General features: G+C 38.7%; 2 protein-coding genes and 1 non-coding gene across 4 annotated transcripts in view; 1 reads left to right on the top strand and 2 right to left on the bottom strand.

The window, feature by feature from the left end:
• Positions 1–700: 700 nt before the first annotated feature.
• On the bottom strand, positions 701–773 carry Trnak-uuu (transfer RNA lysine (anticodon UUU)). The gene has a single exon. It is a non-coding gene; the product is annotated as a tRNA-Lys (tRNA).
• Positions 774–1222: 449 nt separating this feature from the next.
• On the bottom strand, positions 1223–11275 carry LOC138038092 (U11/U12 small nuclear ribonucleoprotein 35 kDa protein-like). The gene is made up of 7 exons (XM_068883916.1): positions 10968–11275; positions 9221–9298; positions 8835–8900; positions 6968–7038; positions 4714–4804; positions 3325–3400; positions 1223–2021 (listed from the first exon to the last, which is right to left on the bottom strand). The coding sequence occupies exons 1-7, from the start codon at positions 11137–11139 to the stop codon at positions 1619–1621; spliced, it is 957 nt and encodes a 318-aa protein (XP_068740017.1). The 5' UTR covers positions 11140–11275; the 3' UTR covers positions 1223–1618.
• Positions 11276–11339: 64 nt separating this feature from the next.
• The window catches only part of LOC138025710 (tudor domain-containing protein 5-like), a 30110-nt gene continuing 27900 nt past the window's right edge, over positions 11340–13549 (top strand). For both annotated transcript variants that reach the window (XM_068872890.1, XM_068872894.1), the window contains exon 1: positions 11340–11796. In XM_068872890.1, the coding sequence (XP_068728991.1) occupies positions 11343–11796 (454 nt within the window). In that variant the 5' untranslated portion in view covers positions 11340–11342. The remainder of the gene's footprint in view (positions 11797–13549) is intronic.

Here is a 13549-nt window from a genome sequence, read left to right as displayed (position 1 = left end):
AGTTGTAACAGTTTTGTACACATTTGTATTTATATATGTTTATTTCTAAGTTTTATTTTTATATTCTTTATTTATTTATATATTATTTTTATTGCACTATTGTCATTAGTGTTGTTTTATTGCTACTAGTTTGTAACTAGCGCACAGATACTTGCTCTTTACAAGTTGATTATTATTTTCATTTATTTTATTATTTTTTATTATTTAATACTGAAATCTTGTTAATGTGCATTGAAATCGTGCATAGCCTTTGCTTCTTTTGCAAGATAATTTGAGTCCAGAGTTCTGTGAACATAACATTTCCCGTAGTAGTAGTAGTAGTAGTAGTAGTTAGTAGTAGTAGTAGTAGTCTGCGAACTTGTTTCGTTACTGAGTTAGGTACGTAGCCACGTTAGTCGTTTGGCCAGGTCGCCAGGCCACTTATCCTCTTAGCCGTGTAGCTCCGTAGCCGCGTAGCCACAGATTTTACATGTGTTTTGGAATGACAGGGTATTCTGCAGTTAAGCCTCCACAATAACGATGAATTCAAAGCAAATTTAAAATTCACGGTAATCGTGAATTCAGAGAAGAGATCGTGTTGAAGTGATTACGAGCCAGGTAAGTGCTACGATCATTTCCCTCTTTCAGCTATAGCCCGTGCTTCAAATAAATACTCTCATTTTTGCTCGTACGATCAATAAAGAATAACTTAAAACAAAGTCGCCAGTTATGGGACTTGAACCCATGACCCTCAGATTAAAAGTCTGATGCTCTACCGACTGAGCTAACCGGGCTCACGACGTTACACCAAATGTTGCGCAGTTTTTATGAATGATTGAGAACGCAGCTATTACAGCTTCTTCTTCTACTGCTACTGCTACTTCCACGACAAACAACTCCTAATTAGTAATCAGAAGTTCATGCGTGGGTCCGATTTCTGTCAGAAAATTTTTCTTTTTTTCCCCAGAAAATACTTGCTCAATCATCGACAAATACTTCCCTGACTCATTTAACGGCCGTGCAGGATACAGGCTGTGAACTTAGTTTTATGGTCTAGTTCCAACTACGGTATCCCTTGGCTCAATTGAAGGGAATCGCGAAGGCGTACGTTCGACTCCCTTTATTTAACAGCACCCAGATTTTTTCATACATGTCTTCCTACGTGTAATAAGGGAATGGGACACCATAAAACGATCTTCTGCCGATTGCTATTCCACAAACAAGACTCACACTCAAACACTCGTTGTTGGCCCTGTTATTTTATTGGAAAAATTCAGAGGAATCTAGAGTCCATCAGGTCGATGGTTAGATTCAGATTTCCAGCCATTGGTGGCGCGCTACTCTGGGATGGTGTACTCCAACTTTGTGGCTGAAAACTCCTATATGGGCCTCTTCCCTAGAACTATTGCATAAATGTCAGAAGTGGCGCTGAAATTTGAATAACAGTACTTGTACATCTTCACATCTACGCGAGAAGTCCTTTGTTAAACAGTACTAACACAAGGCTCCAGATGTTTAAGTATTGTTATTCAAATTTCAGCGCCATTTATGCAATGGGTCTCTGTTTCTTTAGTTGTGATACAGACAGCTTTGGGAGATTGACACCAGCTGAATTTGCAGCTACCAACACAAAGATCTGTTAGCTGATCCCGACCTCCTGATGTTCATGTTTATGATAAGCGTCTTTTGCCTTTTCACTTGTCTCGTAACTGTTTTTTACTTTATCTTGATACCCGTCTCTCTCTCTGTGGCGAGATTCACCGTGACGCCCGCGCTCTTTGTAACGCTCTCCACCACGTTCACGTGATCTTTCATAGTCACGAGATCGCTCGCTGACACGAGACCTTTCACTGTCACGTTCACGATATTTTTTCCCATCATCTCCACGGTCACGATAGCGAGAAGTACTTCGCGACATTTCTCTGTCACGCTCACGTTTCTCGCGTTCACGATCGCGATAACTGTAATTCTCACGGGACGTCTCGTGATAACGTGAGCCACGCAAATAGTTGTTGTTTTGTTTCCGATCCTGTTCACTTGGTCTAGTGGCAAAAATGAAATTAAATAAACAATTAAAGGTCGTCATTAATTTCAAAAACGGACGTTCTGAATTACAATGAAATAAATTTAAAAAGACACCTATTGATAAAAGGGCGTTTTAAAACGTTTGGTTCTAATTGGAGGAGGTACATAGGAATGGCCACGATTCTTTAGCAATCAGCTTGTTTTACTGGGTGGTAGGAGATCTGCCAAAGGGCCTTTAGTAAAAGGTGTGATGCTTTTCCATCACTTATTATTTGAAGCATCTAAAAGGTTCAAAACAGGCTTGACCTCCTTTGGGAAGGCAAAACGCACTGCTATTTTCTGACACTTGTCATAACTTGCAATACCACATACTGAAATTCCATATGTAAAAAAAGCATAATCAAACTATGAAAAAGGTGGTGTACACAATCTAAACTATAACCACACAGCACTTTCATCCTTTGTTTGTGTAATTTATAGCTTGTTTAAACTGGATTCTTGTTTTACCTTTATGGAAAATCAAACTAATGCATACTGGAGATAGTCCAGAGGTACATGAAAATTTGGTTACATGACATGAATTGTTGTCAAGGTAAATAAAGCATCATGAGAAATATTGAGCATCACCACACAAATCTTTCTTACAGTGGTTAATTTACCTTCATCAACCTGTTTGATGAAACCAAATGAGTGTCCAGTACGCATAAGATGTTCTAATTTCTAAACATGTTGGCAAATCGACTTGAAGGAGCTATGTCATGTTAGTTTAGGGTGTTTCGGGGAAATCTTTGGTAAAATTCGAATTTAAAACTTGAAAATAGTAATGTGGAATTCCTTTACTGATAAAATTATCGTTACATCACAAACAAGATAATTCTGAGCAGAAACGACGTTTATCCAGGCGATTTACCATTAAACTTGACATGCAATCTGTTTCAATCTTGTCCATTTGCATCCATCCACACTTCTCTTTCCTTTTGATGTATTTCTTTTATGTTGTTGAACAGTTTTTTTTTTTTGGGGGGGGGAGTATTTTGGGCGTCATGAAATTAATTCATTTTGCGTGACTTAGCCCCTTTAACGTCTGTAGGCAAATCGACTTCAGTGTAGGCGAATCAACGTGAAGGGGAAACGACCAGTTACCATGGAAAACCTCTAGAATGCAAATTATTGTGTTTCATTCCTCACCAACACAGCACCTCAAGGCTTCTACATGTACTGGGGTTAGCTCAATACCCCAACTGTACCCCCATAAAATACTTAAAAACGTTAATAACAAAAGGTAAATGTAAATCAATGACAAAATTACTAAAAACCTACATTGGTCTTCTAAATGGCCGATCTCTGCCTCCAAACCTCAACTGTCCGGATTCTTTTTTGCCTCCAAAACCACCACCTGCAAGTTACAAACTCATGTCATTCAAAAGATGCTGAACTAATGATATTTGCCTGCATTCAAACAAAACAAGTGAACCTGTAACGCCAGATAATATCTGGAATACTCTATTTGCCTTTGCTTTGTTTGAATTTGAGGAATACTTGACAAGTTGTGACATTTTTGTTTACATCTCAAGGCCTACATAGTAACCGTTTTGAACAAATCATGCAACAATAATTTAGATCACACTTGAGGGATAAGTGTCAGCTTAAAACAACCAATTATTAACAAACAGAACTGAATGTACCGGTAAAAACACGAATGAAGTAAATGATAAATAATCACAAATGTATAAACTAACAAAAAAGGCAGCCACGTTATTGTCACACATTTAATGTATATCTAGTTAGGCAAAAGTGCTCTAAACCAGAAATCGAAGCAGATGAAATCAAATGTTGGTGTTAAGAATAAGACATTGTATGACTCTTGTGTGACAGGTAATTATCGCCCATACAAGTGCAGACATTTTTAAATTCATAAAAGGATGTTGCAAGCAAATGACATGTGTGAATTGTTTGGTGATACTTTGGTGGCTACATTTTATCACTGTTGGTGGTAGGCAAGTGCTCTCATCCCAGGAAAGAAAGGAAAGCAACTTTATTTAAGTGTCTAGTCTTCTAGTGCTGCAGCACTAATAATTGGGTACACTGTAAACTAACACACTTATAAAATCAAATGTTGGTTTTCTTAGGAGAGGGGAAAACCGGAGTACCTGGAGAAAAATCTCTCAGAGCACAGAGGAGAAACAACAAACTCAATCCACATGTAATGCCTAAGTCTGGAAACTGAACCTAGCCCAAATCGGTGAGAAGCAAGTGCTGTCACCACTACGGCAGCCCTGTGCCAAGGGCTGGCAGTTCTAACCATGTTCCCTGGTATTTTGCTTAGATAGAGGCCCACTCTGAAAAATCCAGGTGATCCAAGTACTCCTTTCTGGGTTATTCTCTCACATATTAAGGGCGCGTTCGATCGGCCGTATTCCGGAATAGGAATACATGGAATAGAAGTTAGAAATCCTTCGTTTTTGCAGAGATTCACATTTATATTGTCAAACATCAGCTAAAATGCTATTTTAAACAAAGCTTTATTATCCTTGTTGTTGCAAAATGCTACACATGGTGTTTTAAATCATCACTCCACATATTCTTATTCCGGAATAAGGACAATCGAACGCACCTTAAAATAATTAACAAGAAACTTTTAACTCTTAAGTTGAATTAGCTGTCATTTAAGGGATGACTGTGGTTGCCTCTTCCCCACAGACAGCTTACCGAGTCGTCTTGGAATCCATCCCTTTAAGGTTCTTGCTGCTTCATACTCCACGAGTATAGTGCAACCATCAATGGTTTCATTGTGCAGTTCCTGCAACAAGATACAAAGGGAAAGAGGAAGAAAGTTACTCAAAGTGCGCCAAACAATCTCACGTTACAGCAGGCTTTGGAACAACATTACTTGTATTGATTCTGTACCCCGGCATTTTCAGGGGCCCCAAAATTTGAAATTCTATCACTGTGCAAAGTAATCTGTTTCCATCGGACATCAATGGGCTATATAATTCCATTTTCCATGGAAAAATAAGCTATGTTTGTTAGAATTTCAGTTTCTATTCTATTCTATTATGTATGACTTGCTCTTCGCAACATGTTATCGAGTAGAAACGGAATTGTTGTTGAACCATCTTCTCTTGGAATAGCAGCAAAGAGTACTGTGACTAGGAATTCCTCGAAGACCAGAGGACGATTAATGGCTGGAATGATCTGAATTAATGTCTTATCATTTTTGCTAAATGAAGAAATAACTTCTTGGACTATTTCTTCTGATGTATAGTTTGTTACGATTTTATTGAAACTAATGCGTGTACAAACTTCTTCCCGAAGATGGGAAGTAACCTGAACTGGTGATCCAGGGATTTTCATGTGTCTACTTTTGGTGGGAATTTTGTTATTGATCCAGACGATTGCCGAATTTTTGTGTTCAGAAACACATTCAAAAAGGTGTCGAGCTGTGTAGCCGGCATAACCTGCATTGCACAGATCACGTACAATTGACAATTGAGGGCTTGGCTTCTTTTTGTTTCAGAACCTTTTCTAATTTCGTGCTTACAAAAACTGGCTGCAAGGTGGGGCCAATCTTATTACTAAGATCATGCAACTGCCTCCGAACTTGGTCTTTGAATGGTAGACTAATTCTGAGTATGTTGCTGTCATCAGTATTTCTCTCCGCTACGCTTACTGAAGGGTTTCGAGAATGAAAAGTGGAAATAAAATTGGAAAAGACTCCATGGGTAATCAAGACGGGTTAACCATGCATAGAAACTGTCTTCCCCTCTTGAATTGACTACAGACGCACCTCTACACTTCATAGAAAAGCGCCTGAAATGGCAAGGTATTTTGCTGTTTTTTTCTGATTGAAATTCATTTAATTTTACAGGATAACCTTTGAAACATTTTTTATTTCTGTGACAAAATTGTTCTAATTTTTCTTTTGAGTGCTGGAAGACCTTAATATCTGCAAGCCCATACATGTTTACTTAGTGAATAAATAATGGCACAAATTCAGTGTTTACAGCCAAGACACATCCCTTTTTTGTGCAAACTATAACTTGTAACGTAATTCAAGTAGTTCATCAATGGTAGTGTAAATTGTGTAAACTGTAATAATTCTTGTACAACGCACCGTACTGTGGCCACCCAACAAACTTTCACATTTGACCACTAAGTGTAAGTACATCAACTCAACAACCCATGCAACAGTGTTCAAATTACAACTGTATGATTTTTGCAAGGAGGAGTGACTGTCAATGAAATTTGCACATCCTGATCGTAAAAAACTTTGTAGGGTGGCCACGGTAAGGTGCATCAAACTGTAAGTCTGTTTCTTTCATATTGCATTTATCTTTGTTGTATTTTTTGTGTATATGTAATGTAATTCTTCTATTTGTGACAATAAAGCTTTTAAATTACAACAAAACAAAGGGGTGCAAAGTAAAGTGGGCGAGCAAGACTCTTTAACACCGAGGAAGATGACAAGAATCTGAAGGGTACCAGTTCCCTGAAAGTAGAAGGCCAAATGATCCCAAGGGAAAGGGTAAGCCGCTTGGGAAACAGTAATAACAGCAAACTTGATAATTGACCACCACAAACAACAAACAGCACATTTAATTAGTCAAAACAGAGATAACAAATCCCCGAAAGACAAAGCTGCAACTTCAAGTCTCACTTTGACCTCTTCCTGGAAATGTCCTTTGAATGTAAATAGTAAAATGATCTGCATAGTCTGCTTAGTGAAACTTTAAATTATTATTACTACGCCATTTTCATTTTCATCATTTTTGTATCATTGAAAAGCCTTTTAACCAAAGGCAGTGGTCAAGTGGTCATTTTATAAAATTAATTATTTTAACCCATTGACTCCTGTGCGTTCCCCATTGACGAGTAAAATTGTTTGGCATTAGACAGAGTAAAAGTATGGCTGGTTTAGGCCGGTTTAGGGGTGAATGGGTTAATAAATATAATATTATTTTACCCTCCAGGCTTTATTAGCATCTCTGTCACTTTTGTACTCCACAAATGCATAGCCTCTTGAGAACCCTGTAACTAAATTCAATGAAGACAAGGCCATTAAAAGTGTCATGATGAACACCGGTCATTGTAAATAGCATGGGACCTCTGCTACATGTACACACTGTAACTTTTAACCAAACAATAATATTATTTATAAAGACAGTGACTTTATTACTTTCAGCACAAGGAAGGCTGTGAGACAACGCTCCACGGTTATTACAGAGCATAATTTATGTGGTTGAGAATTGCATGTTACCTCTCATTCATGGTATCTCATTAGTCCTAAATAAACACTCATGATTCCTGAAACAGGGAGCTTGCACACACAATAAGGTTTCAGGTGAAGGAGATGACTAAAAGTGACAATATTACTGGCCAGGGGTAATATTACAACAAACTGGGGTGCAGGGATGGCACAATGGTGAGAGCATTCGCCTCCCACGAATGTGGGTGGCCCCCGGGTTCGATTCCCAGAGTCGGCGTCATATGTGGGTTGAGTTTGTTGGTTCTCTACTCTGTACCGAGAGGTTTTTCTCTGGGTACTTGGTTTTCCCCTCTCCTCAAAAACCAAAATTTGATTTGATTTGCGTTAACTTGTTAATTTCAATTTACAGTGTCCCCGATTAGTGCTCTACAGCGCTAGAAGATTAGACACTTAAATAAAGTTCCTTTCCTTTCCTTCTTATTAGGGACTTGAAGATCTACTATGGCTCCAGAAGGTGGTGAAAACGTCACTTCAAAATGAAACTTTGCACAATCCTAAGTCTTTCATGGTTATTTCATCTTGTTCACTTCGTACAATGTGGGTGAATTATCGTAAAATTAAATTTATACCAGCAGTTCAGAGTAAAAATATAGAAGGAAAGATTCACATTTGTACGCTTACGTTGTCGTTAAAATCTCAAATTTGGTGATTTCACATTGTTGTTATGCAGAGTACCATGATAATAAAATGTGTGTGGCTTGTGCAGTACGATTTTCCCTTCTTTGAACCAGTGATATTCTTGTTTTGTGGCGTTGTGGTTGCCGTAGCCATCGTCATTTCTTAAAGTGCCCCTAACCCCAAAATATTTTTTCCGCTAAAATGAATCTTTGCATCTGTTTGAAATGCATTGCGGCCATTTTTTCATTTTTCTAACAAATTTTGCCATTTTATAGGCTTCGTAAGTTGCGAAAATCCAAGCATCTTTTGTTCACGACCGAGTCAGAAGGGGAGTGGGTCTATTCCTGATTTGATGTCACAGTCTACTTTGCATGCACTTTTACAAAGAGTAAATGCAATGTAAATCAGTTTGTGACGTCAAATCAGGAATAGACCCACTCCCCTTCTGACTCATTCGTGAACAAAAGATGCTTGGATTTTTGCAACGTTTGAAGCCTATAAAATGGCATGTTAGAAAAATGAAAAAATGACCGCAATGCGTTTCGAACAGGTGCAAAGCTTCATTTTAGTGAAAAAAATATTTTGGGGTTAGGGGCACTTTAAACTCCCTATTATTATTGGCTGCAATGAGTTGAAATAAAATCCAGCCTGATTTGAAATGGCATCTCAAACTCAATTATATTGGGAGGACCCAGCACCCCTCCAGTCCTTATAAGGAATAAAAAATGTTTTCCAGGTCTAATACCCAAGAGAAATTCAAAGTTACCTTTCCCTGTTTCAACACTGACAATAATCACGTGGCTGAGCTGTGAGTTATTTGAATGGCTGCATCAGCATTCAATAATGAATGGATATGAGATCCTGATGATAGCTGGGGTGAAGTGCAAGATGTGGGAATTTCAGTCATCCACAAATGGCACAACTGTGTCTCATTGGCATCACTTACCAACATCTCTGACCAGCTTGCAATTCACTAATTCTCCACATTTTCCAAACACTTTATACACAGTATCTGACAATTAAAATTGGCAGAAACCGTTAAAATAAAAGTACTACGCACAAAATAGGAATGGCAGTAGGCTAAAAAAGGTCTATATTTTCTTTTTTGCTTGAGATTAAGTGCAACATTATCACTTAATACAAACAAAACTAATACAGCTCTGCTAAAAATGCTAATAAAAATTAATAATTTAGCCTTGATGGATTCAGATGACCTAGATCTATGACTCAATATGCATGGTATTTTTACTATATTTTCTTTCCGTTTTTCTACTGACAGCTGTCTTTCTTGCTAACATACTAAAACTGCATTAAATGAAAGTAAGGTTAAACCTTCACAGGTGTCCTTGCTCAGTTTCCCAACAAACAGTGTCTTGTCTGGATCACCACAAACTCTCTTGTTTGGTTTATCTGGAAATACAAATTATGTAATACAGAAAGAACCAGGAGTTGAAACAATTAAATTAAAAAATCAAAGTAAAGGAAAGCATTACGATTTTTGGTGAGTTCTAGGGTGCAGGATGTAGATGCTACCTTTCTTGAATAATAAAATCATTGCCTATTACAAAGTGGCATTTCATACGGGACCCGTACACTGACCTATATTTGCTATTCATATGGGAGTCTTCTCAGAATGATTATTACAGGTTCAATAACACTCGGAAAGTCTTACCCTGTCTTTAATTCTTTTATATACAGTTCAGATATTTACAATGCCATTGATGCCTGTTTAATTTCATGAAATATCTCCTTCGTTCAATGTCACCGGCCATCTGACCTGCCTTGTGTTTCTCGTATTTAAGTCTAAGCACCCATTTCAAATAGCGCTGATAAACAGTAGTTACATGTAAGTCTAAACACCCATTTTTAAATGGTTAGCTTTCAATAACAGCATGGCTTTGTCGTTCAAGGTTTAATAGGCTCAAAACCTGTAGTAATCATTCTAAGAAAACTCCCGTATGAATAACAAATTTACAGTAGGTCAGTGTACGGGTCCCATATGAATAGCCACTATTATTAGAAACAAAACAAGTACAAGTACAGTATGGTGTCCTTGGTCCATGAGATCCTTGGTCCGCGATCTTTCTCGTTAACTAAAAATACCACCAAAAACAAATGTATCCGATTATTTCTTGATTTCTTCTTTCACATGACGAAATTTCGGCTTTCCTACTATCGGTGATTGAGCAGAATTCAAGTTTGTTGACAGGTGTGTTGATTTGTCTTTCTAGAAAGTCTCTACTTTTGCGGCCCCGTAACTTACACAGTCATGTTTACTTGGCTTGTGTAAAGATAAAAGGCAACTGGAACATGTGTCTTTTGGCAGAATGGATTTACACATAAACTCACTTCTGCGGTTGGGAACAAATTTTCTGCAGAGTTTTAAACTTTTGTTTTATCTGTCCACAACTTACACTACTTATGACCCCAGAGAACTTAAATCTCGCAAACTAGATAAAGAAAACCTTTGATAAATGGAAAATGTCTTTGCTTTACCTGAATATTTTCAAAATCTTCTTTTATACATGTTTATGAACAGGTTACCTTCTTTAGTATGTCTAGAATACCTATACGGTCTTATAATGAAATGGAGCGTGTTTTGGGAGACAGTCAATTGAAAATAAAAGGAGATTCTATACTCTCAACAACATCCAATATGACTGTAGCTGAGACATATCAAGGAAAATAAAGAAGAAATAAATTTTCATGTTTGTACAGAAATAATCGGGATTAAAAGGTATTTTTTTTGGGCTGCTTACATGATTTGCGGACCAAAGACCAAATTCGCGGACGAAGCTAGGGAGACGCGATTACGTTCACCTTTTTTCGAATTACAAGAGAAATATTTCAGTTTGGATTTTGCCAATTGAATATTATCGCAAGAAACGAAAAAAGCTATCTTCAGGGAAAATTTCAGTTCGTGGCGTTTTGATTCAAGTAAGATATTCAAGATTATCCTTTTTTCTCGCGGACCACTGCACGGTGACCATACTATATATCAGCTGATCTGAGCTACCGAGACGAAAATCAGGTTAAATAACCCACTCACTGTGACATATATGAACAGTTATTTCCTTACATTTTGCCAACATAGCACGGGAAACAGCTCTATCGTGCGCTTCTGTATCTGTGCCATCGATGCTACCAGCTTGCAACGGATGGTAAAATTTCGCCAACGGCGACCAGTTGCTCCAAGTTGGAATCTCGTAGCCAACATCAACCTTTCCCACTTTATCATTTCCTGATTCCATTTTTTGATGTAGTTTTGAAGAAGAATCTAAAAATCATAAAAACCGTAGCAAGACATTTGTCTTCCTAAAAGCCATACGACTTCATTTTCAATTTTCAACAGATCCGTCCGCCATGTTGAAACATAATAAAACGCATTGCTCTCTGGGAGATTTTTGCCCGACTTAGTCTCTCGCGTCCTGTTTTAGCAGGATTTGTAACAGGAATGTTTTGCCCAGGGTATGGGTTTGTTTTGCTTCCCGCGTTTCCTTTACACATTGAAATAAGAGAAGGCTGCCGTTTCACGAACCGAAATGTGAGATTTTTAGTCTATTTTTGTCGTGTATCTCTTCTTTGTTTCTGGAGAAGGTCTGCACCTTTTAAATATTCTAAACGACAAAAAATTGCGGGGTTAACACATGAAATAATGACTGGAAACTCCGAAAGGTCGTCACGTGGCGACGAAGGACTTCGTGAAGAAGTCATCAAAAATGTGCGCTCGTTGCTCATTTCTGCAAGAAATGGTCTTACAGTTGCGGAATTGCAGAAAGACTATAACGACATGGTAAAGAAACCGCTTCCGTTTCGTGAGCTGGGTTACAAAACGCCTCTGGATATGCTTAAAGATATGCCAAATGTAGCTCGACCGACTTGGGAAAATGGTATCCTGATTCTTAAAGGTAGGCATTGCGTGCGAGGCGGTTTGCTCAGCCGTTTCCTCACGTGTGCGGGGAAATTGTGGTGAGAAATAGGCCGTGAAGATAAAATCAAACATGTTTGATATTTTTGGCCTCGCGAGACACATTCCTCACTGTGTGCGGCCTTAGTGAGAATCGAGCTGAGCTTGGTTTAATCAAGCATCCAATAAAAATACATGGCATACTCACGTGACTCCAGCGGTTCAAGATGGCGTCGTAGGAAGAAATTCTGACGTCACTTAAGTCATGTGAGAATCCCATGTATTTTTATTGGATGCTTGATTGACCAAGCTCAACTCGATTCTCACAATTGCCGCACACAATGAGGAATTTGCCTCGCGAGGCTAAAAATATCAAACATGTTTGATTTTTTCCTCATGGCCTCGCGAGGCGAATTTCTCACCAAAAGTTCCCCGCATACGGGAGGAAACGGCTGAGCAAACCGTCTTGTGAGACAGTTTGCTCAGCTCTTTCCTCACCGTGTGCGGCGGGCTTAAGATGGAAAATAACCTTAAATTTTCTTTGATTACCTTGCAGCTAATTCGGGTAGAATTGAAAGTATTGATATTCAATAATGAATATTTTGATGAGGACATGACAGCTGAGCATGCTTATGTATTTCTCGTCGGCGCCCCACGGTGCACCCATACAGTCAAACTACGGCGGGTCTAAGGGCCTGTTTACATGGAGTTGCAGGGTTTTCTTTAAGGTTTTAAGTAGCCGGAGTGTTTTGCAAAGTAGACGGTTGTGGGTCTGGAGGCCCCACACGATGGGCTTTAGCCCATCGCTTCTGGGGGGGTCCGGGGGCATGCTCCCCCGGTAAATTTTTGAAAACTGAATGCCGGAAAATGCATTTCCTGGCATTTTGGGCCATGAAACTCAAACATTAGAGGGATGAATCAAGCTGCAATTATACTATGAAAACCATGTTACTCAAAGAAAGACGAAGCGACATTTCAATAATACAACCCTATAAACAAAAAGTTGAGTGATAGTTTTTGTATCTTTTTGGTGGTTTTGCTGGAGCTAACGAGCCTGGCAAATATTGCCACTTGACAACTTGTAAACATGGCACATACTTTGAAGGACTAGACCAGCAAAGGCTTCTGATTGGTTGTTAAATTAAGAAGCTGATTGGAGGATACTAATTGGCCAATGGCGTAAAGGATGTTTCGATCCTGTTTAGGTGTGATGATGACACACATTTGTTCCATTGTGTAATTAGCGGGAAAATATGCTTGCGGAACTTGGTTGTAGTAATTTCGAAAATTGAAAATCACTCGAGCGGTTTAAGAGTGATGTAGTTTTTTCTCCGAAGAGTTTAGGAGTTCCGTAAAGCAGTGAGAGTTGATCAAGAGTGACGTTGGATAAAGATCCGTTGTCATGTTGGAGCGTAGAGATGCCCTCGAGAGGACGAGCACTTACGCGGGCCAGTAGGATTTAACTCCGAGGAGCGTTACGTTCAAGTGTTTAAATAAAGTCTACGAGTCCTCAGCTTCTACGTTCGCTATAAATGATCAACTGAAAGGTTCGAAGTGAAAAAGAAGGAGCGGTTAGTGAATGATAAGGGGGTAGTTTTGTTCCTCAGTTGAGTTGTGGTAAGAGATGCGTGAACGCAGGCTGAGCGTGTTGCTAGCAGAACATCATATGTAAATTTCCTTCTGGATTGAGAACAAACCTTTTGAAAGTGTTTCTTTGTTTACAAGTTTTTTTATGATTGCGGCGTGATTAAAGG

Source organism: Montipora capricornis, chromosome 2, assembly GCF_036669925.1.
Source record: "Montipora capricornis isolate CH-2021 chromosome 2, ASM3666992v2, whole genome shotgun sequence".
In the NCBI taxonomy this organism is placed as follows: Eukaryota; Metazoa; Cnidaria; class Anthozoa; order Scleractinia; family Acroporidae; genus Montipora; species Montipora capricornis.
The sequence above is the reverse complement of the archived record's forward strand: the minus strand, read 5'-3'. Positions and strand labels throughout refer to the sequence as shown.